At 39.7% G+C, this 24884-nt stretch overlaps 1 protein-coding gene across 7 annotated transcripts in view; it reads right to left on the reverse strand.

Moving 5' to 3' along the window:
* plce1 (phospholipase C, epsilon 1) overlaps positions 1 to 24884 on the reverse strand; it is a 479606-nt gene that overhangs the window by 116085 nt on the left and 338637 nt on the right. For all 7 annotated transcript variants that reach the window (XR_011882709.1, XM_072239321.1, XM_072239318.1 and 4 more), the window contains one exon: positions 20433 to 20749. Coding sequence is in view for 6 of the 7 variants with exons in the window: in XM_072239321.1 (XP_072095422.1) it covers positions 20433 to 20749 (317 nt within the window). In the remaining variant the exon portion in view is untranslated. The remainder of the gene's footprint in view (positions 1 to 20432; positions 20750 to 24884) is intronic.

Here is a 24884-nt window from a genome sequence, read left to right on the forward strand (position 1 = left end):
ATTTCATGCCCAAATAGGTAGAATCAGAAATGCTAGATATGGATACATACATAGATAAACGGATGGATACATACAGAGACAGACAGATCAAGTTTACTTGCCATACACATTGTACATTTCCATGTATTAGGACTTTGCAGTGGAGTGGTGGTCAGGGCATGACATAAATAATTATATATCAAAAAGCTAATAAACTTAGAAGTTAAATGATGGATATGGAATAAAATGTACATAAATAAATAAATACCAGCATGTATTTACAACATAAAGAGCATTATAAAAAGTGGTTTGAAGTGCTTACAGTGCACTGCAGTGACAGGGATCATAGACAGAGGGTGGGGAGGGGTGCTAACCAGAATGGTTGATCAGATTGACTGCCTGAGGGAAAAAACTGAGGGAAGAGCCAACGTAAATATTTTCATAAATAGAAGAATACTGGCGTAAAGAACAAAGTCAAAGTCAACTAAAACCAAGCAGGAAACACTTGGTGCTCTTGAGGTTAAAATTATAATTAAGAAAATGTCATCTAAAATGAATTCTTTGACACATTTAAAACTAGTGTCGTTCCCAGTGAGATGATCAAGCATCCATTTTATGCAGAATATAAAGGTAGGTCAGACCAAATGCTGAAAATAAGCTTTCAAACTTGAAGCAACATCTGGTAATGATGAGGCAATTTTCTACTATTATTGAAATAAATTGCTGTTCCCTGTAATTCTGGTATTTATGGCTCCTGTAGTTAAGGATTAAAGTACCAAAAATGCAGAAATTATTTCATCTTTGATACATAAGTTAGCTGCCCTGATAATCAGGTTGGCACTTCAGCTCGGAAAAGATTTTAGTCTCAGTACATAGCCTTTGATTATTTCAGGCATATTTTCCACCCATATCACACGCAGACTGATAATTCAACAATCTACATCCAACTTTCTAGTTTCAAGGTTTTCTTTGACCATACTTCCACACTCACTTATGAAAACACTAGAGGCCATTTTCCAAGGGATCTATAGCGAAAGCCGTGGGGGAGTCTCATCAGAGAAATTCTTCTCCTCTTTTATACTTTACAACTTTGCAACCTATCTGCTGCCAACAGGCCCATCCACTTCTCTTCGATTGCTCTGACCACTTTGCCAGACAAAAAAGGGTATTTTATAGAAATTTACAGGAGGAAACTCGAGCAGTCTGTGGAAACCCACATGGTTACGGGAAGAACGTGCAAACTCCATAAAGCGCTGAAATCAGGGTTGAACCGGAGACCCTGAAACTGTCAGTGTGAATGGTGTGCGGATGCTACTGCTACAGTTAGGGGAGGAAGAACGCATTAGAGCAGGGGTTCCCAAACTGTGGTCCAGGACCCTTTGCTTAATGGTATTGGTCTATGGCATAAAGAAGGTTAGGAACCCCTGCATTCGAGTCTAGCATCAGGAGAGTAGGTAACTTTGCAAAGGAAAATTTGCAAGACTGGAAGTGGTTACAGAGATAGGAGGATAGAGTCAGAGTCCAGGTGCAAGCTTTGCAAATACAGTTAAATAGAACTGATAGCCAAGAAACTGGCCTATCAATGCAGCAGTTCCACACTGGAATTTATAGTCCGCAAGAGTCCCTTCTCACTTAATTTCACTTCAGCCTTTTCGCCATCTCCGGTACACCCGTCCCGCTTGTGGTTAACTTAAAGCCAATCAAATGTTATTAAGGTGGCTGCAGTCTGAACAGGGATATTTCTGTTTTTGTTCCGTCACATTAAAATATAAAAGTACTTAGTGCAAATTTTCCAATCTATGCAGGTAGAATGTTTGTTAAACTACACAAATCTGTTAAGGCATTGGTGCACGTGTTCACAGCAACCTCTCCAGGTCCAGCCAAAAGTATATTGTTCCACCTTTACATCTTTTTTATGATCGCAAGCCACTACTGCATATTAAAAATATCAAGTACTACAGGTCTACCCCGTCAGTGAATTGCCTGACAATGGGGAAACTGGACTCACTACTGACCATTTTGCCGCCTGCTACAGGAAGGCGTTGGAGGAGACGCGTGGACTAACAAGTGATTGCCTTGAACATTTTCCAAGACCCTGTTTGACATTGGTAAATCGGGTTCACTGGCTCGTTGGCGAGACTGACAGCTGGGGAGCCATGAGGCCTCAGGTGTAGCGCAGACCAGGCACTCATGCCACGGGGTGGCCTGTTGCAGCCGCCCAGGAGAAGAGACATCGGAGGCAGTGTGTGTCCATGCTGGGCAGGGGGCTTTCCCCTCCCATTGGTGCTGCCCTCTAGTGCTCACTCGGTGGAAGACAAGCTGGATCGGGGTAGCGTTTGTCAGCGGCTGTACTAGTGCACGATGACCATCTGCCGTGGGCTTGTTCTTACCAACAACATTCCCATGTACCGTCAGTCTACATGAAATGACACTCAAGGACTTAAGCTATATTTATTTGTGTGTGACTGTATGTTTAGGGCTATCGCAATTATATGTGTGATATATGCCTTGAGCTGGGTATGACTGTTGGCACTGTGTTTTACACCATGGTACTGGAGGAATGCTGTTTCATTTGTCTCTGTTTGTGGGTATACATGTTTAGTTGAATGAAAATTAAACTCAAACTCGAACTTAAACAAATGCACAGAACCTGACCCTACACAAGTCTCAAAGGCACTGATTCATATAACTTACTCTATCCAAGGCCACATCACAAGTTTCAAATAGAGTTGACTAAGTTGGAGGAGGTGCAACTGAATCTTTGCATCACCCGGAAAGGTTGTTTAGGTTTCCAGATGGTGTGAGAGAGCAGGATTAGGAACACGTGCTGTATCTCCTACAGTCGCTGGGTAGATTGGGTGAGAAGGGACAAGTGGGCCAGGGAGCCATGGAAGACGCATTTCCTTCAGAAAGGCAGAAGTGGGGGTAGGGGAGAGAGGAATCTGCGACTGGTGTTGGGCTCTCATTGGAACTGGCGGAATGAGAAACTGGAAGAAAAGTTGTGAATTGCCACTTCTTAGTGGTGGGAAAAGAAGAGATGAAAGAACAGATGTTGCAATTTCTGCAGTTGCATGTGTAATGCCCCAGTTCACATCTTTACTGTTAAGTTGTAGGTATTTCATTTAGCAGCTGCTGTCCTGCTTTCAGCCTGTTTGGGTTATTGTTGAAGATAAGGGATGATGTGGAATGTGTGCCATCCAATTAGCGGGAGGTTTTCTTGGTGAAGGACAGTAAGGTTGGGCTTGGGGTTTATTTTGTTTGAGAGGACATGGAGAAAGAATGCTGGGGAGAACCGGTCGTAGCATATGATCCAGTGGGAGACCCGTTTGTTCGAGACGGATTGCGAGCGACGTTCGGAAGGTGGTGTGTTCTATTATATTGACTGAAGGTCCAGCGCGTGAGTGACAGGGAAGTTCAAGATGAGCTCCAACTTGTGCACGTTTGACTGTTTAATTAGAATGGGCCCTTTTCTTTTCGTTATTCTTTACTAACCCTTCAGTTAAGATTCATAAATATAATTCCTTTAATCGTATGCAGTGTACTGCCTGTTATTTCAAGGCATTGGTTTGTAACAGGGCAGCAAATGACACAGCGTCCACACAAACCGAGGCTTGGGGTGGGATCAAGCGCACCTCAATCTCATGAATTCAGCAGGACCGAGGGTTGTCTTCCCTAGACTTACGCATCCAAGGAAACCTGGGTGTTTCACATGCAAAGTATCATGAGAAAAGGTTCAGGGTAGGGATTGAAATGGAAGAGTAAGCCAGCGAACTGCAAAGGCTCTATCCTGAATGCTGAAAGGGGAGCAGGAGGAAGATGTGGCTAGTACTATACCACGCTGAATGTGGGGAATATTACTGGTAAAGAACAAGTGAATAGGGATGCTTGTAAGGTGACCTGCAAAGATAAGAGAAAACCTCTCCTTGGACAGAAAAGGTTGTTTTGAACTCACTGTGGTTGTACTTGAACAACTATTCCAGTTTCATAATAAACAGACCCTATAGTTGAGAGTGATATCCAAGGCATTTTTTAATCAGATCTGATCAATGCATGGACTGGTTTTCTGAATGATTTGTGGAGATAAAGATCTGAAATGATTTGAGAAAAATATTAGATTTTTGCTACCAGTGGATTTAGGAGCTTTTTAGGACAGGTGATTGACATTCTTTCAATTCCTGATCTAGGAGCAAACAATTTTGTTTGCTTTCCATCTACTGTATTTTAATTCTAAGTGCTAAAAATGTTGGATCCATGTACAGTTACTGTTCTGTAGCATCAGTTTAAGTATTGGCATGAGTTTGCATGTGGGTGTATTCTAACACAGCTGTCCATAATTTACATGGATCCTTTTATGGTCTGTGCACCACATTATTGATACAGAATGCAGAAGGGATGCCAGGCAACTCTGGATACTTATTACTGACATGACCAAAACAAAACAAATGCGTAACCACATTACGGACACCTTTGTTCAGTCTGTGAGGGGTGAGCCATAGAACCACACAGCACAGGAACAAGCCTCTCTGTCCATTATGTTCATGCTGACCACCAAATACCCATCTTTGGTCCATAGTGTTCCATGCCTTGGTGTTTGAAAAGCTTGTCTAAACATTCTTTAGATACTATAAGAGATACATCTTGGCGAGTCTCTTCTGCACCCTTCCCTGAGCTTACAGTTGCCTGTCACTTTAATTCTCCACCCCATTCCCACTCTGACGTCTCTCTCTTTGACCTCTCCAACAGTTCCAACAAAACTCAATGCAAAATCAAATACCAAAATCTGATTTTCTGACCTGGCATGTTAGAATGATTGGGATTCTGTATCAAATTCCAATTTTAGGTAACAATTTTGGGGTGCCAAAGTAGCGTAACAGCTAGCATAACACTATTACAGCGTAAGGGATTTGGGTTCAATTCCCACCGCTGTCTGTAAGGAGCTTGTACGTACTCCCTGTGACTGTGTGTGTTTCCCCTGGGTGCTCTTTAATTTCCTCCCACATTCCAAAGATGTACAGGTCAGTAGGTTGATTGGTCACGTTGTGTCATTTGGTGGTGTGGGTCTGTTGGGCCAGAAGGGCCAGTTACCATTCTGTATCTCCGGGTAAAAATAAAATTAAGTTTCAGAACTAGCCAGGATGCAAGTATCAGTCTCGATTGTTAATTCAGTTGAACAACAATCATCAGCATGATTTAGAACTGAAGGTTTAGTTTCACAAGTGGTTTTCCTGGTCATTTTGAGAAACAAAATTGATAAAGCCCGATTTTCAATTCCTTGAGTATGGAATATAGATGTCACCCAAGTTGGTTTAACAGGGTAAAGAACATAGAACAGTACAGTGCGGGTACAGGACTCTTGACCACCAAGTCTCTGTCAACCGCATTACTATTCCAAGCTAATCCAATCTGTCTACACATATTCCTTGCCCATTTATGTGTCTGTTTCTTTAACATTGCTATTATATCTATTTCTGCCACCTCCCTTGGTAGGGTGTTCCAGGCATCTATCACCCTCTGTGTAAAACTTGCACATTTTCTTTAAAATTTCCCCATCTCCTCTCAAACCTATGTTTGACTTTTCCATCCTGGGAAAAAGACTTTGATTATCTACCCCAGCTATGTCTCTCACAATTTTATCTAATCACTCATTAGCTGACCAACCTCTCCTTACGGCTAATGTACTCTGAGCCATGCAACTTCCATGAGAACCTCTTGTGCACGTCTTCCAAAGCCTCCACGTCCTTCCTACAGTGAGGCAACCAGAACTTCACACTACACCAAATAAGGCCTATACAGCTGTAACACAACTTTCTAACCTTCGTACTCAGTGTCTGGGCTGACGAAGGCAAGAATGCCATCAGTTTTCTTTACTATCCTTTCCACTGTGTTACCACTTTCAGGGAGCAATGAGCATGTGGAAACATGAGCATTGCAGTAAAGACAACAATAGTCTGGATAATTGCAGTCAAGCAAGACCCTTGAAGTGAGACTGAAGGAGAAACCTCTGCTTACTACAGATGAGGTATACCACAGCAGTATGTACTCAAGCCAGATGCGTGAGGTCTCTGTAGTGAAACTTCTTTAGGTAGGGCTTCCTAGCTTCCCTGTACACAGTCGGGGGCCCTGGTGACAGATGAGATAACTGAAGAATGTGAAATATACCCAACAACTAAGACTCTATTGTCTTTACTAGCTTCAAAATATCATCAGCTGTCTGCTTGAAGTTTGATTGGCTTTTAACACTTCTGTTGTGAATGGTTAACTCCCCAAGATTCCTTGATCATTTCAAACATATATAATTTACAATAACCACTATCCGTACCTGATAAACCAATTCTGTATAAAAATAGTAGTTTTCTGTTCAGTCTTCAGAACAGTGTGGGTGACAGGGCCCATGCTGTTCTCCTTGTGCGCAAGTGAACTAAAAGAGAATATTTGACAACTAAAAGTACATGTGTTCAGGGCATAGTTAGCTCATTATTGCTGATGACAGTTACTTCAACATTTTCACCCAGACATTCTTCTGTACAGCAATGCTCCTGAGAGCCCTGGCATTTACTAGATATTTTTATCTTATATTTGAATGCATCACCTGGCTGGATTAAAGTCCATCAGCAATAACTCTGCCCAAATTTTCAACTCATCTAAATTAACAATTAGACCACCCAAAATTGCTATTCAATTTATTATTAAATACTACAAACTACAGAGGTCCCAGCACCAACCTTGTGGAACACTACTGGGATCAGACATCCAGTAGGGAAAGCATTTCCACCACTACATTCTATGACCAAGCTGAGTTTGGATCCACTTCACCAACTCATCATGAATTCTATGTTATTTTATTGTGTGGATTATACTACCATGAAGGGTTTTAGCAAAAGTTTGGCAAAAGGGAGCTTCTTAAAGTATTCTCACAAGTCCCGTGACAAAGTTTGTTCTGTGGTTTATTATAACAGAAAAGTTGCACTTTATTGTGAGTTTCAATATCTGCATTAGCTTTTGCTCATATTTATCTGGAGCATCAGTAAACTAAAAAGATTTTAAACAAGAGAAAATCTGCAGATGCTGGAAATCCAAGCAACACACACAAAATGCCAGAGGAACTCAGCAGGCCAGGCAGCGTCTATGCAAAAAAGTACTGTCGACGTTTTGGGCTGAGACCTTTTGGCAGGACTGGAGAAAAAAAAGATGAGGAGTAGATTTAAAAGGTGGTGTGGGGGGGGGGCAAGATCTTAAAACTACTTACCCGTCAACAATATGAAACTTAACATTATTCCTTCCCTGGTGTAAAGCAATGCTGTTTACATATTATATTTGCAGAATATTGTGAGAAATAAAGACCTCAAACTATTGCTTACTAATTTACTGAAAGGAATATTTACAAATTCTTGAAGAACTTGAAGAATAAATGAATGCTGTACTTTGGCCTTTGGAGATCATAATTGAAAGATTCCTTTCCTGCTAATGTATTAAAACATGGCATATGTGTATATAATTAACTTAGTATGAATGTTAATCTAGGCAGTCGCAAAGATACATTTTTTTTAACTTCCAAATAGAAGGCCATCCCTTTAGAACAGAGGGGTGAAGAAATTTCTTTATCCAGAAGGTAGTGAATCTGTGGAATTCATTGTCACAGGGGCTGTGGAGGCCAAGTCATCAGGTATATTTAAAGTGGAGGTTGGTAGATTCTTGATTAGTAAGGTTGTCAAAGGTTATGGGGAGAAGGCAGGAGAATGGGGTTGAGAGGGATAATAAAGCAGCCATGATGGAATGGTGAAGCAGGCTTGATGGGCCAAATGGCCTAATTATGCTCCTGTGATGAATGGTCTTCAAGAAATACACTGTTCAATCATTTGTATAAGCTATAGAGAAAATTAATAATCTAGATAAAATGTCTTAAAATAAGTATCCAGAGTTACCTGGCATTCCTTCTGCATTCTGCATCAATGTTGTGGTGCACAGATCACAAAAGTATCCATATGAATGATGGACAGATGTATTGGAATATAACTACATGCAAACTCATGCCAATACTTAAGCTGATGCTACAGAACATTAACTGTGCGTTGATCCAACATTCTTAGCACTTAGAATCAAAACACTGTTGATGGAAAGAGAACAACATCCTTTGCTCACAAATCAGGAAAGGAAGAACGTCAATCAATTCACCTGTCCTAGAAGAATGTTAATTTCATATCCCTAACTCAATATTTCTGACCATTCTGAATGCAGTGGGAAATAGTACAATATGTAAGGGCTGTTTTATCCTCAGAACTTGCATTGACAAAGTATTTAACTGTGAGTTTTTACCATAAACATTCTGGTTGGAAAGCAATCTTTTATTTATGATCTTCAAAGGCCAAAGTACAGCATTCATTTATTCTTCAAGAATTTACAAATTTTCCTTTCAGGACTCTCGGGAGCATTGATATACAGAAGGATATTATGGTAGCAAATATCCAATATTTTTCTCAAAACATTTTAGGACTTCCACTATGAAACATTATTACATTGAAGATTTTCTGATTTGTTGATTTTCTTTGTAATTCTTAGCTAATCATTCAGAAATCCAATCCATGTATTGCTCATATCTGGTTTTAAAATGCCTCAGATCAGTCTCAAATACAGGATCCGTTTATTATGAAACTGGAATAATTCTTCAAATAAAACTACAGTGAGTTCAAAACAACTGCTACAACCTGTATCATGATAATAATATGTCCCACAATGCTTTCCAGAAAGCTTGGCATTTTAACCACTTAAGTCGATTTTATGGGAGTTAACCAAAAGTTAGTTGAAAATGGAACATTTAAAAGACTGTTTTAAACAAAGGCAGGGAAGTTTAAGGAGTAAACTCTAGTGTTTTGAAGGTTTAATGATTAAATGGTGGAAATATTAAAGTCCGAGACAAGTAAAGTGCCAGAACTGAAGAAGTGCGGGAGGGTAATCGATGTCACTCAACCAGGAGTCCAAAAAATAGTACTTGGTGGATGTAAGATTAGGTACCATAGATGCAATGTAGCAAAAAGCAAAGAATTACAAAGAAAATCAACAAATCCAAAAAAAAAACACTTCAATGTAATAATGTTTCAGAGTTATGCTGAAAGTGCAGTGTGACATGGGCATATTTTCACTCTTATCTCTCCTTGATGCTAGCACTTCAATTATTTTGCATTCTGTTTTTTCACAAAAGGTGATGAAGAGTGAATCTGGCAGTGCTTACAGCAGCCTATTGTAGAGATTTGTTTCTTTGATGTGTTGACAAATGATGGATCACAAGTGCAGGCACATAAGATAAGAAGATCCTTCAGCAGTGAGTGAAGGCGGCATTGCCATGGCTAAGTAGCTGTGAATAATTACTGGACATCTTAACGGTTTGTAGGAGGCTAACCAACAGACAATCAAATTATTGCAGCAGTTCTCAGCCTGCAGGAGTATGGTGAAAGAAAACAATGATTAATACTTAAAAATGGATAAGAGAAAACATTTTGCACCCGTTTTTTGGTTTTAATAGATACAGCACAGTTGACCATTTTTATACATTTTCCCAATGAAATCCCAACTATTTTCTATTATTCATTCAAGGGATGCGGGCGTCAAAGGTTGAGCCAGCATTTAATGTCTATCCCTTGAGCCAGCATTTAATGTCTATCCCTTGAGCCAGCATTTAATGTCTATCCCTTGATGCCCTCAAGAAGGTGCTCATCTTGAAATGCCGTGGTTCATGAGGTGTGGGTGTCCACACAATGCTGACAGGAGCTGAGATAATAGACCAGGGGCTTCTTGCCATTATTCATCTTTTACGTCGATGTCATCTTCCAGCTTTATTTTGTGCATTTTGTGATGTCACCAACATGAGCAGCATTTCTTGTTTGCTTAGTGACCGAACTTGGATCAAGAAATTTACATCCTATATTGATAACAACTTAATAAGGAATACTAATCATGCAAGTGGTAAAACTGTGAAGAGTAAAACAGTGATAGGCCACTTTTCAGCTGAAGTCCCAAAGGTTTAACATTTGGCACATCAAGTGAAGTTTTCCTGCTCTCCCTTTCACACTCCACTGCCCTGGCTCCCACTTTCCTGTCTGGTTCTCTAGGCCCCTAGCTCATTTCTGTTTTCCATGGTCCTTTGAAACTCACCTGGCTCTGTCTGTCACTCTCCTGTGAAACCCCCAGTGGCCTATTTCCAACACTCCCATTAAACTTGTGAGGTTCACTGGAATATTTATCATTCTGCAGTTCAACATCCAAAAAAAAAGTGACTTAAAGTGAGTTAGCATATTAATATTGAATAACGTTCAAATGTTTATAAAAGCCACTGGACTACACCACTGAAATCCAGTTATAGAGTACTTCAGCCCATCCAGTCATTCATGATCTGCCTGGTCCTATCTACCTGCACCTGGACCATAGTTCTCCATTCTCTTCCCATCCAGGTACTTATCAAACTTCTCTTCAATTTTACAATTGTATGAACATCTACCACTTCCACTGGCGGCTCATTCCACACTCACAACACCCTCTGAATGCGCAAGTACCCTCTCAGATTTCCCTTCAATATTTCACCCATCACCCTAAAGCTATGACCTCTACTTCTAGTCTCACCCAACCTGAAAGACAAAGCCTGCCTGCATGCATTCACTCTTTCTATACCCCCATAACTTTATCCATCTCTATAAGATCGCCCTTCATTATCCCAAGCTTCAGTGAATAAATTCCTACCCTATTCAAACTTCCTTTTTAATGAACGTCCTCAAAGATCAAAGTAAATTTATTAGCAATATGCATAATGTATTTGTCACTATATACAACTGAGAGATTCATTTTCTTGCAGGAATCACAGTAAATACAAGAAACACACTTGAATCAATGGAAGACCACACTCAACAGGATGGACGAATAAGCAGTGTTCAAAAGACAACAAACTTTGCAAATACAGAAGAGAAAATAATAAATAAATAAACAAACAATAAATTTTGAGAACATGAGATGAAGAGTTTTTGAAAATAAGTCCAGAGGTTGTTCAGAGAAGGGGGAAGTGAAGTTGAGTGAAGCTTTACTCTCTGGTTCAAAAACAAGGTGGTTGAGGGGTAATATCTGTTCCTGAACCTGGTGGTGGGTCCTAAAGCTCCTGTAACACATTCCTGATAGCAGCAGTTCAAAGTTCAAAGTAAAATTTATTATCAGAGTACATACGTATCACCACGTATAACCCTAAGATTCTCTTTCTGTAGGCACACTTGGGAAATCTATAGAACAGTAACTGTAAACAGGATCAATGGAGAACAAACTGTGCAAATACAGTAAGAATAAATAGCAATAAATAACGAGCATGAATTACCAAGATAAAGAGTCCTTGAAGTGAGACCATTGGTTGTGGGAACACCAGAAATAGAATGAATGCAGTTGAGGTAACTTCTTTTGTTTAAGAGCCTGATGGCTGAGGGGTAGTAACTGTTCTTGAATGTGGTGATGCAAGTCCTGAGGCACTTGTACCTTCTACCTGATGGCAGCAGCGAGAAAAGAGCATGGTTTGGGTGGTGAGGATCTTTGATGATGGATGCTGCTTTTCTACAGCAATGTTTCATGTAGATGTGCTCAATGGCTGGAAGGGTTTTACCTGTGAAGTACTGGACTGAATCCACAGTTAGAAGGGAGCATGGCCAAGATAATGGGTGACCCTTGATGATGGCTGCTGCTTTCCTGCAACAGTGCACCTTGTAGATGTGTTCAGTTGTGGAGAAGGTTTTACCCATGATAGACTGAAGTATATGTACTTCTTGTAAGATTCTCTGTTCAAGGGCTTTGGTGGTTCCATGCCAGCCTGCGATGCGACCAGTCAAAGTACTCTCCACCGTCCATATATAGACATTTGTGACAGTTTTATATGACATGGCCAGTCTTCAGAAGCATTAAATACAGGCACTGCCATGCTTTCTTCATAATGGTACTTGCGTGATGGACCCAGAACAGTTCTCTGAAATGATCACACTGAAGAATTTAAAGTTGCTCACCCTCTCCAACTCTGATCCCCTGACGAGGATTGACTCATGGATGTCTGGTTTCCTCCTCCTGAAGACAATCATTATCTCCTTGGTCTTGCTGGCATTGAGCGAGAGGTTGAGGCACTACTCAGTCCAATTTTTAATCTCCCTCCTATCTGCTGAGTCCTGGCAACATCCTTGTAAATTTTCTCTGTACTTGTTTAAGCTTATTGATATCTTTACTGTAGATAGGTGACCAGAACTGCACAGAACTCCATCAACATAAAATCTCAACTCCTGCACTCAATGTCGTGATTTATGAAGATCAATGTGCCAAAATCTCTCTTTTTGACTCTGTCTACCTGTGACACAATTTTAAAGGCATTATTGACCTGTATTCCTGGGTTCCTTTGTTCTACTGCAAACCTCAAAGCCCTACCATTCACTGCATATGTCTTATCCTGATAAACCCACTCAAAGTTCAACACCTTACACTCATCTGCATTAAATTCCATGTTCCATTTTTCAGCCTATTTTCTTCCCTGGTCAAGATCATACTGCAAGTTTTGATAGTTTTCCATTACGCCCTCAGTATTGGTGCCATCCAAAGGTTGCTGATACAGTTGATCATATTCATCATCTAAATCATTGGTATAGATGATTAGCACAGACCCAGCACCGATTCCCGCAGCAAACCACTAGTCACAGGTTTTCTGTGAAACAGACGATCATCGACTACCACACTCTGGCATCTTCCACTATGCCAATGTTGAACATAATTGACTATCTCATTATGAATGCCAAGTAACTTAACCTCTGAGCCAGCCTCGTGTGCAGTACTTTGTCAAAAGCCTTGCTAAAATCCATGTAGACAACATCTACTGGCTTTCCTTCATCAACCTGCTTGGTAACCTCCTTGAAAAGAACTCTGTAAGATTGGTTAGACATGACCTACTGCACACAAAGCACAAATCTGTCCTTGTCTATCCAAATACTTATACATATGAAAAAGACTCTAATGCTTACTAGTATATACTTATACATATATCCTGTTCCTTAGAGTACCTTCCAGTAATCTACCCATGACTGACGTCTGGCTCACCAGCCCGTAATTTCCCTGTTTATTCTTAGAGTGTGCCAAATTAATGGAGTTTAATGTCATTTAAAGAGACATTACTTTTATATTTAATAAAGCATTACCTGTTTCACATTTCATTATAAAGCTACCTAAAGTGTGAGATGGGATCAGAGATGCTGATGCATTCCAGCTCATTCCACTGTCCACCAATAAATTCACAGCTGGATGTACACTGGATGATCATATTTCTCACTCCCTTGGCTCATCACGGGCAGCCCAAAGCTCAGATAATGCATCCTTCGCCCCCACCCCATTAAATTAAATTTCACCACCTTCTCACCCCCAAATCCCTGGTTTCTTCCTCCTTCCTCATTTTCATGCCAGCAGAGAGATCACATGAATGGCACTGACTTGTTTCCAATGGGACAATTAATTGTTCTGTAATTAATTTGGAAGCAATCTTTTTAAAACACACAGGTCAGATGATACTAATGCTTTCATGATGCAAGGAGGTACCTATTTTCCAATTTTTTTTGTGTTACCTCAAATTGGCATTACCTTTAGCGCAAATATAGTCTGCAAAATGTGCGCAGGTCCATTCCAGGGCATTTAAGTGCAATGGCATATTTTGTTACAAACACTAGCCGGCTGTTCAGTCAAAATCAAATGATTTATGTGTACCCAACTGCTTCCAACTTGAATCAAACTAACCTTGAGAATGATGCCAACTTTGATATTAGCCAAAAACTGATAGGGAAGTAACAAGAGAGCGAATCTTTTATTCCACTCATTATTACTACCACTTCACCCATTTTTCACTGGGTACCAAATGGGAAATTATGATTTTATCTTGCAAATGAATGATAATGAATGAACGAGTTTGCATTCATGGATAAGGTGCCTCTTGAAGTGCATGAACGTAACAATATCTTATACAGTGAAGATTCAGCCCTTGATCTGATTGTAAAATGTCGAGAAGGCAGTGAATGGAAGAGAGTTGCAACATTCCCATGCTACACCATGACGGTTTACATATGCATTAATCTGGCTTCACTGTCACTAGACTCAGAGTAAATGTTAGTGTTTTTTTGTTTATTCTCCAAATTTCTAGATGAAATATATCTATATTCATCTACATATATATATATATATATGAAACAATTAAATAGAAACATTTGTATACATGAACATTTAAGAGAGTAAAAAAAACTACATCCATTCCAAATTCTGTAGACCAGGCTTATAACCTTGCTGGGCAAGAAGCCAGGAACTTGATTCCTCCTCTGAATTCAGGACAATCAAAGTGCCAATTTTTTTTTCAAACCGGCCTTCTAGGTGAAAATCTTCTGCTTGGTAACATACAATATGGGTACTTCAAAGTCATTGCAACAGTGAGTGACATTGGGACATCTCAATAGACCGACTTGTTTCAAAACCAGATATTATGGTGGATGCAGCACTCTTGGCCAAAATTTTGTCAGCTTGTGTTAAATATTCCCTTAAGGTTTGCAATTTTTGTTGTGAAACGACCTTATCGTAAAAAACTGTTAAAAATCCCAATGCTCCCTATTACTGTTTCACATTCTCACTACTGACTGGTGAAAGAAAATGCTTAGAATGCACAGAATGGTTGGGTTTGGCAGGGGCTCGCAGCGACAGGATGCTAAAAATATTAGAAGTTGTGTTCGTAAAGACAGGAGATTCTGCAGGTGCTGGAAATCATGAGCAACACACACAAAATGCCGGAGGAACTCAGCAGACCAGGCAGCATCTATGGAGAGGAATAAACAATCAGCCTTGTGGGCCAAGACCCTTCCTGAGGACTGGATATCAGAACAAGGATTTATTGCCTGACAATCTGGCTGCCACCACTTTTTTTTTGGTGGCTGGATATGTTGCATTTCCCACTATCAAGAGATAGATCACAGTATTATCATATTTAAGCAGAAGCTCTCACAATGCAAATAGAAACCTGATTTAAATGGAGTCAGTGGTAGCCTGTCAAACTGGTTACATCAAATCAATAGGTCAGAAGGCGATGGAGTAAACCCCTTATCACATCAAAAACATTTGTCACTGCGTCCTGCACTATGGGCCTGACCCTAACCCATCTGATTGTCATTTCAAATTTCCACAGTCTCATTTGGCTCTGAAGAATTTTCCAGTCATGTTTACCTTGAGATTTCTCACCCACCCTCACCTCCCCACATTACCAGCCGCCAATCACCACCCCCCACCCGACCCACTACTCCCATTTCATCTATTTCTCTCCTGATTGCTCTTATGACCACAACCACTTCACTATCCTTCTGCCTCCCAATTGCAGGGGCATGCCCCCTCCTATTCCGCAATCTTTTCTGACTGCCTCCTTCACCCATTTACTGATCCAATCCCAATAGCCGCATCCCAAAGTTCCCTTAGTGTGGCGGACCATCCGAAACAGGATATTACTGTAGCCTTCTGCCACTGGCTTTTCACTTGGCAGCCACATGCTGTCTCAGCAGTGAGCTGCAATGTGGGAAACGCTGGAAGATATGTCCATTGTTCTCACCACCCTTCCCAACTCTACTCATCTACTCACTACCAATGCTGAGGTAATTACATTGGCATCATCTGGCAGTAAAAATCACAAAATTAAGACTCAAATTACAAACTAACTGCAGGCAGAAAACTGGAAGGTAGTTAAGTTAATTTTTTGTAATCTGCTCTCGTCATTCAGTCTGGAAAAATGCTCTCTTAAATATTCAGAGCAGTTTAATGGAACACCATGAGGCCCTGACTGCTAATGACCAAGTCAAATGAATTTCTCATATCTTTCGCTGTGGGCTCTATAGGATTCCCTATTCCCAGCTTTTCATCTATTCTGCAATGAGACACAGACTAGAAACGCTACGAAAAATGCTGGAGGAACTCAGCAAGTCAGGCAGCTTTTAAGTGTTGACATTTTGGGCTGAGACCCTTTATCAGGGCTAGAAAGGAAAGGGGAAGATTCTGTCTTCTTCTCCCTTCCTTTCCAGTCCTGGTGAAGGGATCATCTTGAAATGTCAACTCTTTATTCCTCTCCATAGATGCTGCCCGACCTGCTGAGTTCCTCCAGCATTTTGTAAGACAAGCTAGTTGGGAGTCAATTTCTTTTGCTGTGGCAAGTGGGAACCTTACCAAAGCCACTGGTTCCTTATTGGAATCTAATTGGTATTTTAAACCCTTGCAAACTAAAAGCAGCAGCAAAACAATGCAGATGTTGGAAATCTGAATTAAAAACAAAATGTGCTTAAAGTACTCAGCAGATCAGTCAGAATGTGTGAAGAGAAAAATAATTAGCATTGCAGCTTGATGACCTCCTGTTAGTCCTGAAATGTTACTTATTTTTTCTCTCCCTGCAGATCCTGCTGGGATTCCTATGGTTTTGTTTTCCTTTCAGCAAAACCAATAGCATAAGCATGTCACAGCAGTGTTAAAATTATCTTTCACTCTAAGTCCAGGTGAGCCTGAAGTGTTAAAGATACATCTGCTGACATATTTCTGTGCCCTGATTTATTGCTTGTATGAAAGAACACTTCTAAATGCTGCATTGGGGTTGGCACGAGTTTTGATATAATACAAACCTCAACCAGCAGGCTCTGCTTGGCCTTAAAGAAGGTCAGTCGTTTTCACCTTTCACTCAGGGTGATATTGAACTGGTTGGAATTCACAAAAATTTGGCAAGACAGATAACAGGTTATAAAGAAATACTGGTAATTGAAGAGGAGAGCAAACACATTTAACCTCCAGGTCGTCGTCATCAGGGATAACAGTGGAGATTAAACAGCTGTAATCACTGAATGACTTCATAGAAATGACAGGATTCTGGCAGCTCCTTTCTGTTGTTATTTCAGCTTCTATCTTACTTTGACTCCACTTTCGACATCTGTGGAAGCCTTGGTGGATAATAAAGGTGATTATCTCGATAGTCTTCTGCACTTTATTTTGTAGCTACCAATGTGAAGTATTGGCAGTCAGAATATTGAACTCATGAACAAAACACATCCAAATCTCCCTGAAAGGAGAGACAGAAATTGTGGTGCAGGGTTGGGGGGGGCGTGAAATAATAAAGCTTGATATTATTTCTTAGGGGCAGTGAGAAGAGGTAAGAAGAAATTTGGTACTCTTTAAATGAATGGATTCAGAAAAGGTGACAAATGGGAGAGGAGGTCATTATAGAATTGCAGGTGGAGACAGCTTGCTGTGTCAGAATCATTTCTCAGTCCAGACCATATAATTTTATTAACATTAAATTACTGATAAATAATATAAATCTGCTTGTGTTAAATGTCAGTGGCTAAGATAGGTATTTTTCCATGCTTATAATGTTTTCCATAAACACCAGTTTGGTTTTATAGTTCATTAAATGACCTGGAAGCCATGGTCATCACAATAGTGATATTCTGGCCCTTTAGATTAAAGTGGTTTTATTTAAACTTGGATATTACTGATCACAGATATTTTACTGAGTTTAATTCATGGTGAATGAACCTCCCCAATCAACAATGAATCAGTAGCATTTTAATATTGACAAGGAAAGAGCATACCATGGGAAGTTTTATATAATTACAGCTAAATCAGGAGTTTGTCCAAAAACAGAAGATTCAACAATATTCAGTTTCTGGCATTAAATCTGATGTGGCTAGACTTCAACATTTAGAAGTTTAAAATCAGCTTTCAGCTACTAAAATAATTGTGTTTAATAAAGAAACGCATGGAGAAGGCTTGAAAAAGTGGCAGGCAGGCTCACTCATTAAGCATTTTAAAATGGGAGTCTAACTTGAACATAATGGGTTTACATGATGAAACTGAACAACCAATCAGCTCTCTATTTGACATTGGGTTTCATTAGTTTTGATAGACACTAAAATTAATGAGATTATGAATGGTGTTTGAACTGGAACCCATTCCATTTCTCCCAGGGAGAGTCAGTTTAATATTTAACCCAAGATCCAATTTCAAAGTAATAATAGAGAAAGATTTCCTATAATAAAAGGGAAAGTAAACAAAATCTTGTATATGCTATTATGTGAACAGAAATAATATGTTTAAACTTTAATAAAATACCATTTTGGTGCTTCTATGACGGCAGAAAACTACATCTACCTGGAGTAACATCATTATTGTAATATTAGACCTTCATTGCCATAGCAACTGTGCTGAAAACATACAAACTGACAAGACAGAATTTTCCTAGGCTTAATAATCTACAACAGATCATTTTTCCAATATGTACTTCGATATATGACCTATTTCCGCTTCTTGTGAGATTGTCAATCACTCAGATCAACTTTGCCAACTCAGACAAAACTCAGGGTGATTGGTGAGGATTTTGATTGAAAATATGGCTGCAGAAAGTAATGTCTCAAGGCTTACATTTTCCACTTGCCTTGGTTAGTTACGGTCTGCAAACAAATGGGAACATGCTACATGAGTATTAATACAAATTAAGGTAAAATAACAGTTCAGCTTTCACATCTTGTAATTGTAACTACCTGAGGTGAGAATGGTCAGAAAATTAATAATTAGTAACAGACTTTATATTTGCAAAAATACCACATCCGCTCTGTAAAGACCTTTGCTATACATTCTGCCCTAACATCTATAAGCTGAAGAGATCAGGAAATCTCAAACATAAAATTGAATTTCAATCCACCGTCAATGCCAATCTTAATGGCTATTTATTATAGCAAAGTACAACCTACAATTTTAAGGGATGCCTTTGATTCCAGAGTGACTATATACAAGAGCATATCAGGCTATTGGTTGTAAAGGCAGTTCTGGGTTACATAAAGGTTCTACTTCACAAAACTGTCAGTAAGCCTAATGTCCATTCTCTATAGCTATCCATGTCGTATCTCCACATATACTTCCTATAATTCTTATATTTCATCAAATATTTACCCTAACACTACTCATGATTAGAGTAATGGAATATATGTTTTAATCCAGTTATTAATGAATACCCTTAAATACTTTATTATTGAAAAATCCTTTTAAATGCTTAGGAGAACTTGCTTGAAGTTAAATTGCCGTAAGTCAGCTCATCTTCAACCTGAGGAGCCCAGACGCCATTGTTACAAATTAATGAAGAAGTTGCCAACAGTCAATCACAATGGTAGGTCTGCAGTCACGTACATACTGAACTTGGTAAGGATGGCAGAAATCTTTCCCCAAGGGGCATTAATGAACAGATGGGCAAATTTTATAAACAACAATTCAGCAATTTGGAATTTATCAATACTGAGAAGAGCTTTTTTTTTAAAAAAAAGGTTCCATATCTGCATGCAACCAGTTGGCATGGTTGGACTCCAGCTCATAATATTGGAATAATGACCTAGAAACGATGGCTGTGAGCCCAGTAGCTAAACCACAAATGTGACTGTATTGGGCAAAGCTCCACCAACAGACCATCTTATTGTCATACAGGTAACAAAGAAATGTGATTCACATGAGAGATTTGCAAGTCAATAAAGCAAATGACAATTACTAGGTGGAGAAAATATTCAGAGATAGAAAAAAACCTATAGAGAAGCAAATCGGTAGGTACAAGTGCACACTGTGAATTAGAAAATTACACAAAGTACATCAATGATAACAATTGACATAAGCGCTTAAAAGAAAAAGTTCGGGAAAATTAAAGGAAATATCTCGATCCTGGATTTTGTCCCTTTCTTTATACACTACTCCTTCTCATTAAACCTTCCACTTGGTACACTTCATTCTGTTTTTCTTCATTGTTTCACTTATATATAAAAAATAATCTCTACCCTAATGTTTGTTTGGAATCCTTACTTGGAAAGCTTTAGGACTTGGAATGCACTAGTACAGCTATTCATTGCTATTGACTTAAGGTAGTGAGTGAAGATTTTACAATGGTTTGGAATTCCTCCTCTTCGGCATCACTAAATGTGCAACATGATAGCCCTAATGCTGCGCAATAGTGGCCACGCTCTGCACTCTGCTTCCGACACTCAAGCCTCCAGTGAGCCTGGGAGCCACTTCGCAATGCATCCAGAAAGGAATCAATGCTGCTTGGGGGAAAGAACTTGGTTCATAAAATTATTGACGAAAGGCCTTACTTGCTTTGCCTCTTTACTTCAATCACAGTTTAAGTGCTTTTGAAAGGAAATAAACACTGCAAAATAGCTCTAGTTTGGAATTTCATTTAAGTACTTTAACAACATCATTTGAGGTATGCCGGAAGTGCGGTGTAAATTCCATTTCCAGTGCATTCGTGGCAAAGGTACAGAGACAGAGTGGAAACAAATGCGGGGAAAATCTGAGCTGGTAACTTTAGCGCCATAACCATTAGCAACAGGAAGCAAAACTTGAACAAATCAGCCAAACCAGCTAAAGCATACCTCATTAAACCGTGTCACCAGGTCTTCAATTGCATTGTGCTCCCTACTTTTGGTGTCCAGATCAGGTGCCGAGATGGAGGTCTTGAGGGGGGATGACCTGCCGGGGCAACTGGGATTTACCAAATCCCTGGTCAGAAAGCAGAGGTAGTCAAGCGGTAAGACCTTGCGGTAGAGTTCCTGCTCTTGCTCGGTCAGAATACTGGCAATCTCCTCAGGGAACTGGATCAAGTGTTGAAGGTCCGTCAGCTCCTTGCTGATGCTAGCCATGTTGGATGGCAGGGTGCTTGAACCAGCCATTGTTATGCAGAGTGGCCGCTCTGGAAGATAAAGAAAGTTTGCCATTGAGCTCCATTGATGGAAATAATGCACAGAAGAAAGAATTTCTGAGCTTAAATTGAAATCCTCTCAAACAGTTCTTAATTATTGCCAATACCTTGTAGGAGTAACAGCTTATAACCTCCTATGCCATAATATAGAACAGCATAAGTACAAAAGGTACATGTTATAGAACTCAAATGAGCACACGAAATACTCAGCAAACTCTGCAAGACACAGAGTTAATGGTTCCGTATGCTGACCATTCAACATCAAAGGGCTGATTGGGGACTTCAGAAAGGGTTAAGATGAGGGAACACACGCCAGTCCTAAGAGGGGGATCAGAAAGTGGAGAGAGTGAGCAATTTCAAGTTCCTGTGTGTTAATATCTCTGAGGACGTAACCTGGCCCCAACATATCGATGCAGCTATAAAGAAGGCAAGACAGCGGCTATATTAAATTAGGAGTATGAGGAGATTTGGAATGTCACCTAAATCATTTGAAAATTTCTACAGATGTGCCGTGGAGAGCATTTTGAAAGGCTGCATCACTGTCTGGTTTGGGGGGTGGGGGGTTGCTGCTGCACAGGATTGAAGTAAGCTGCAGAGAGTGGTAAAATTAGACAGCTGCATCATGGATACCAGCCTCGGGAGTGTCCAAGACATCTCCAAGGTGCGGTGCCTCAAAATGGTGGCCTCCACTACCCAGGACATGCCCTCTTCTCACTGTTACCATCAGGAGGGAGGTACAGAAGCCTGAAGGCACACACTCAGTGATTCAGGAAGAGCTTCTTTCTCTCTGCCATCCGATTTCTGAATGGGCGTTGAAACATTGAACACTACCTCACTACTTTTTTATTTCTGTTTTTGCCTACTTATTTAATTTAATACTTGATATAATATATATATACTTAATGTAATTCACAGTTGTTTTCTATCTCATTATGTATTGCATTGTACTGCTGTCGTAAAGTTAACAAATTTCACTACATATGCTGGTGATATTAAACCTAATTCTGATCATCATTCATTTGTAACTGCCAGATCCTAAACCAAGCTCTATTTTCCTCATTACACATTTTCCCTGACTGTGAGTATCTCTGACATCGCACACAAAATTTTGGAGGGACTCTGCAAGTCAGGCAGCATCTATGGAGGCAAATAAAGAGTTAGTGTTTCAGGGTGACAACCTTCACCAGGGCTCATGAAATATCGACTGTTTACTCCCCTTCCATAGATGTTGCCTGACTTGCTGAGTTCCTCCAGCGTTTTGTGTGTGTTGCTCAAGGTTTCTACCATCTTCAGCATCAGTTCATGCATATTTCAGAATCAGAATCAAAATCAGGTATATTGTCACCGGCACGTGTCATAAAATTTGTTAACTTGTCAGCAGCAGTACAATGCAATACATGACTATATAGAAAGAAGAAAAAAAGTAAATCAATTACTCTAAGTTTTTATTTATGAAATAGATTAAAATGTGAAAAACAGAAGTATATATATCTGGCATCTTCTGTTTTTATTTCATATTTCCAGCATCTGCAGGGTTTTGCTTTTACCCCACACCATGCCCACATCACCCCTTGTGGAAATCTAATGAATTTACATATTTTTCAAGATAAATATTAAAGCATTATATCCACATGACACCCTGCCTGATTATCATCATCAGGTTGAAAAAAAACTGCTCACCCAATTGAATAAAAAACTAAACTACTTACTTACAAAGTCATATAGCCTGCTTCATTTTTGTTGTTGACTTAGGTGCAGAAATAATATGCACTGAGAAACTTTGATCTTTCTTAGTTGTGCTTGCTACTTTTTAAAGAAATAACAAAATGTTAATGTTTCTGAGTTTATTTGACTGCAAAGTAGTAAAAAATCTGAGTTGTGTAAATCTCCAGAATGATACAATTCAGCATGGAAAGTTCCATAGTATCATCAGGATTTACTGCACTGAAAGAAAATATTCTGTCCAACTGAGTTAACTCTCTACTTAGGGGATCAGAAAAAAATTCCACTCCCCAAGTCCCTCTACATATCACTTCATCATTTTCTGTTCCATATTTTTAAGTGAGAGGTTCGCTGGTCTCTCCTTTAGCTAGAGAGTTTCCCATGCTCTCACAACTCCAAAGAGAAATAACTCTAACCATTTATCTTCACGACCTGTGCAACAAATATAAATTGACAATTGCTCATCATCGACTGCGTAGAAGCAGACTTTCTCTGATCACATAATCCTCATAGTCTTAAAATCCCTTATTTCATATCTGCTTAGCCTTTACTACTCTCAGCATCTGAAATCTCCCCTCAGAAATGTAAATTCTCAGATCAAGGTTCATCAAAATGAAGACATACGGTGCATGGTTTAATCCCCTTTTGTAATCATGCTTTCACAACTTCAGACAGTACTCTAGCCCTTAATCATTGCCCTACAAAAAAAATCAACTTCTAAGTCCTCATTTACAAAACACTAAGTTTTACTGGATGATGCATGGGTCTGTCTGTCTATACACACAGTTTTAAGGAATATTTGAACCCTGACGTTCTTCTGACCTTTCACAACTTTCTGCATCACCGTCTGCCCACCCCCAAATCTTTCTCATCCTTCAAGTTGTACCTGCCACCTAGTGGTGGGCATTCCACAACATGCCCTGTTGTTACACAGTAACTTGCCTTTTATAGGATCATTAGCATTGTGACAGATGAAAGGAGGGGATGATAAAGTTAGGCAGCAATGGACGGATGCACAAGCAGCAAAAGCCAGTAGTAAATGGAGATGGTACCAGACTCTGATGCTTAGCACATCTGCACGCCTCAGCCAAGATATCAGATTCAAGATCATTTATTGTCATCCATCAGTACACAAGTGTAAAGTAGAACTAAATGATTGTTACTTCAAATCTGACGCAGTATAAAAACACAATAAGCATAAAGAATGCAATTGTAAAAACATAATAAATACAAATACATAAGCTTAGCTTAGATTGATTGTATGTACATAAGGCGACATTAAGTACCGAAATATCTGTACATAAGGTGACTCTGCCAGGAAATAATAATGTTTCAGTGGTGGGGTGGGTTAGTAGGTGGGGGTGTTGATCAGCCTGATGGCTTGGGGGAGTAACTGTTTTTGATGCTGGTGGTCCTAGCGAGGATGCTGCGTAACCTCTTCTCTGATGGGATTTGGACAAATGGTCCATGAGCAGTGTCCAATGGCTCTCTATAACAACTGGACCGGTCTTGAACTTGCTTCTTCGAACTGGGCGGTTCTCCAAGTGAATGCTGAACTCCCGGAAGCACACTGTGTGGAACTATGGCCTTCTACCAAAACGCCTGATTTGGCTGCTAAGCAGATTCTTTAGCAAAACGTCCTGTCTTATGAGCAAATTAGTGAGACCAGTGCCTGGCAATGTCTGTGGACTTGTTCATTCACATTTATTGTTGTTGTGATTCATTGGTTCCAATAAATAAATAAACAGAGCAACTCCAAGAATGTTTTGCTTTCGATCAAAGATGTTCAATCCTGATCCCTACTTGGAATCAGCTATAAAGAAGCAGATTTTTGCTGCTAATTTGGAAGAGGTGGGTATTTAATGCAGGTCATAGATTTCCCTAGAGAAGTATCTGGTGAGCGATCTTCTATAATCACCTCTCTCTCTCTCCTGTTTGGTAACGAGTTTCAAGATTTAGACCCAATAATGATTCAAGATGAGACATCTCTTTCCAATTCATCCCCTGAACTTACAATTCAGGATGGTGGGAGACTTGAAGAAGATGCTGCAGTCCCATACATTTGTTCTCCTTGTCCTCCTTGATGGTAAATGTCAAAGATTTGGGAGGTGCAGCTAAAGTAATGTTGGCATTTTGTAAGAGGCGCATATTACAGAAAGAGCATCCCAGAGTTTCAGGCAATAATGACCTCAGAGACAAACCTTTTAGTGTTCAATATTTAAAATGCTCTCACCTGATTTTATCCTACTTTATATCAAATTATTATTATTGCCTTGAAATTCATGATTGGTTGGTCACATAAAATATTGATTCACTGGAACTGAATTTTGGAGGCAGAATACAGTGTAGTGTCAGCACTACTAGAATAAATTTTTAGGCAGTATTTCTGTCTGGATATATGAAA

Source organism: Mobula birostris, chromosome 21 (genome assembly GCF_030028105.1).
Source record: "Mobula birostris isolate sMobBir1 chromosome 21, sMobBir1.hap1, whole genome shotgun sequence".
Taxonomy (NCBI): Eukaryota; Metazoa; Chordata; class Chondrichthyes; order Myliobatiformes; family Myliobatidae; genus Mobula; species Mobula birostris.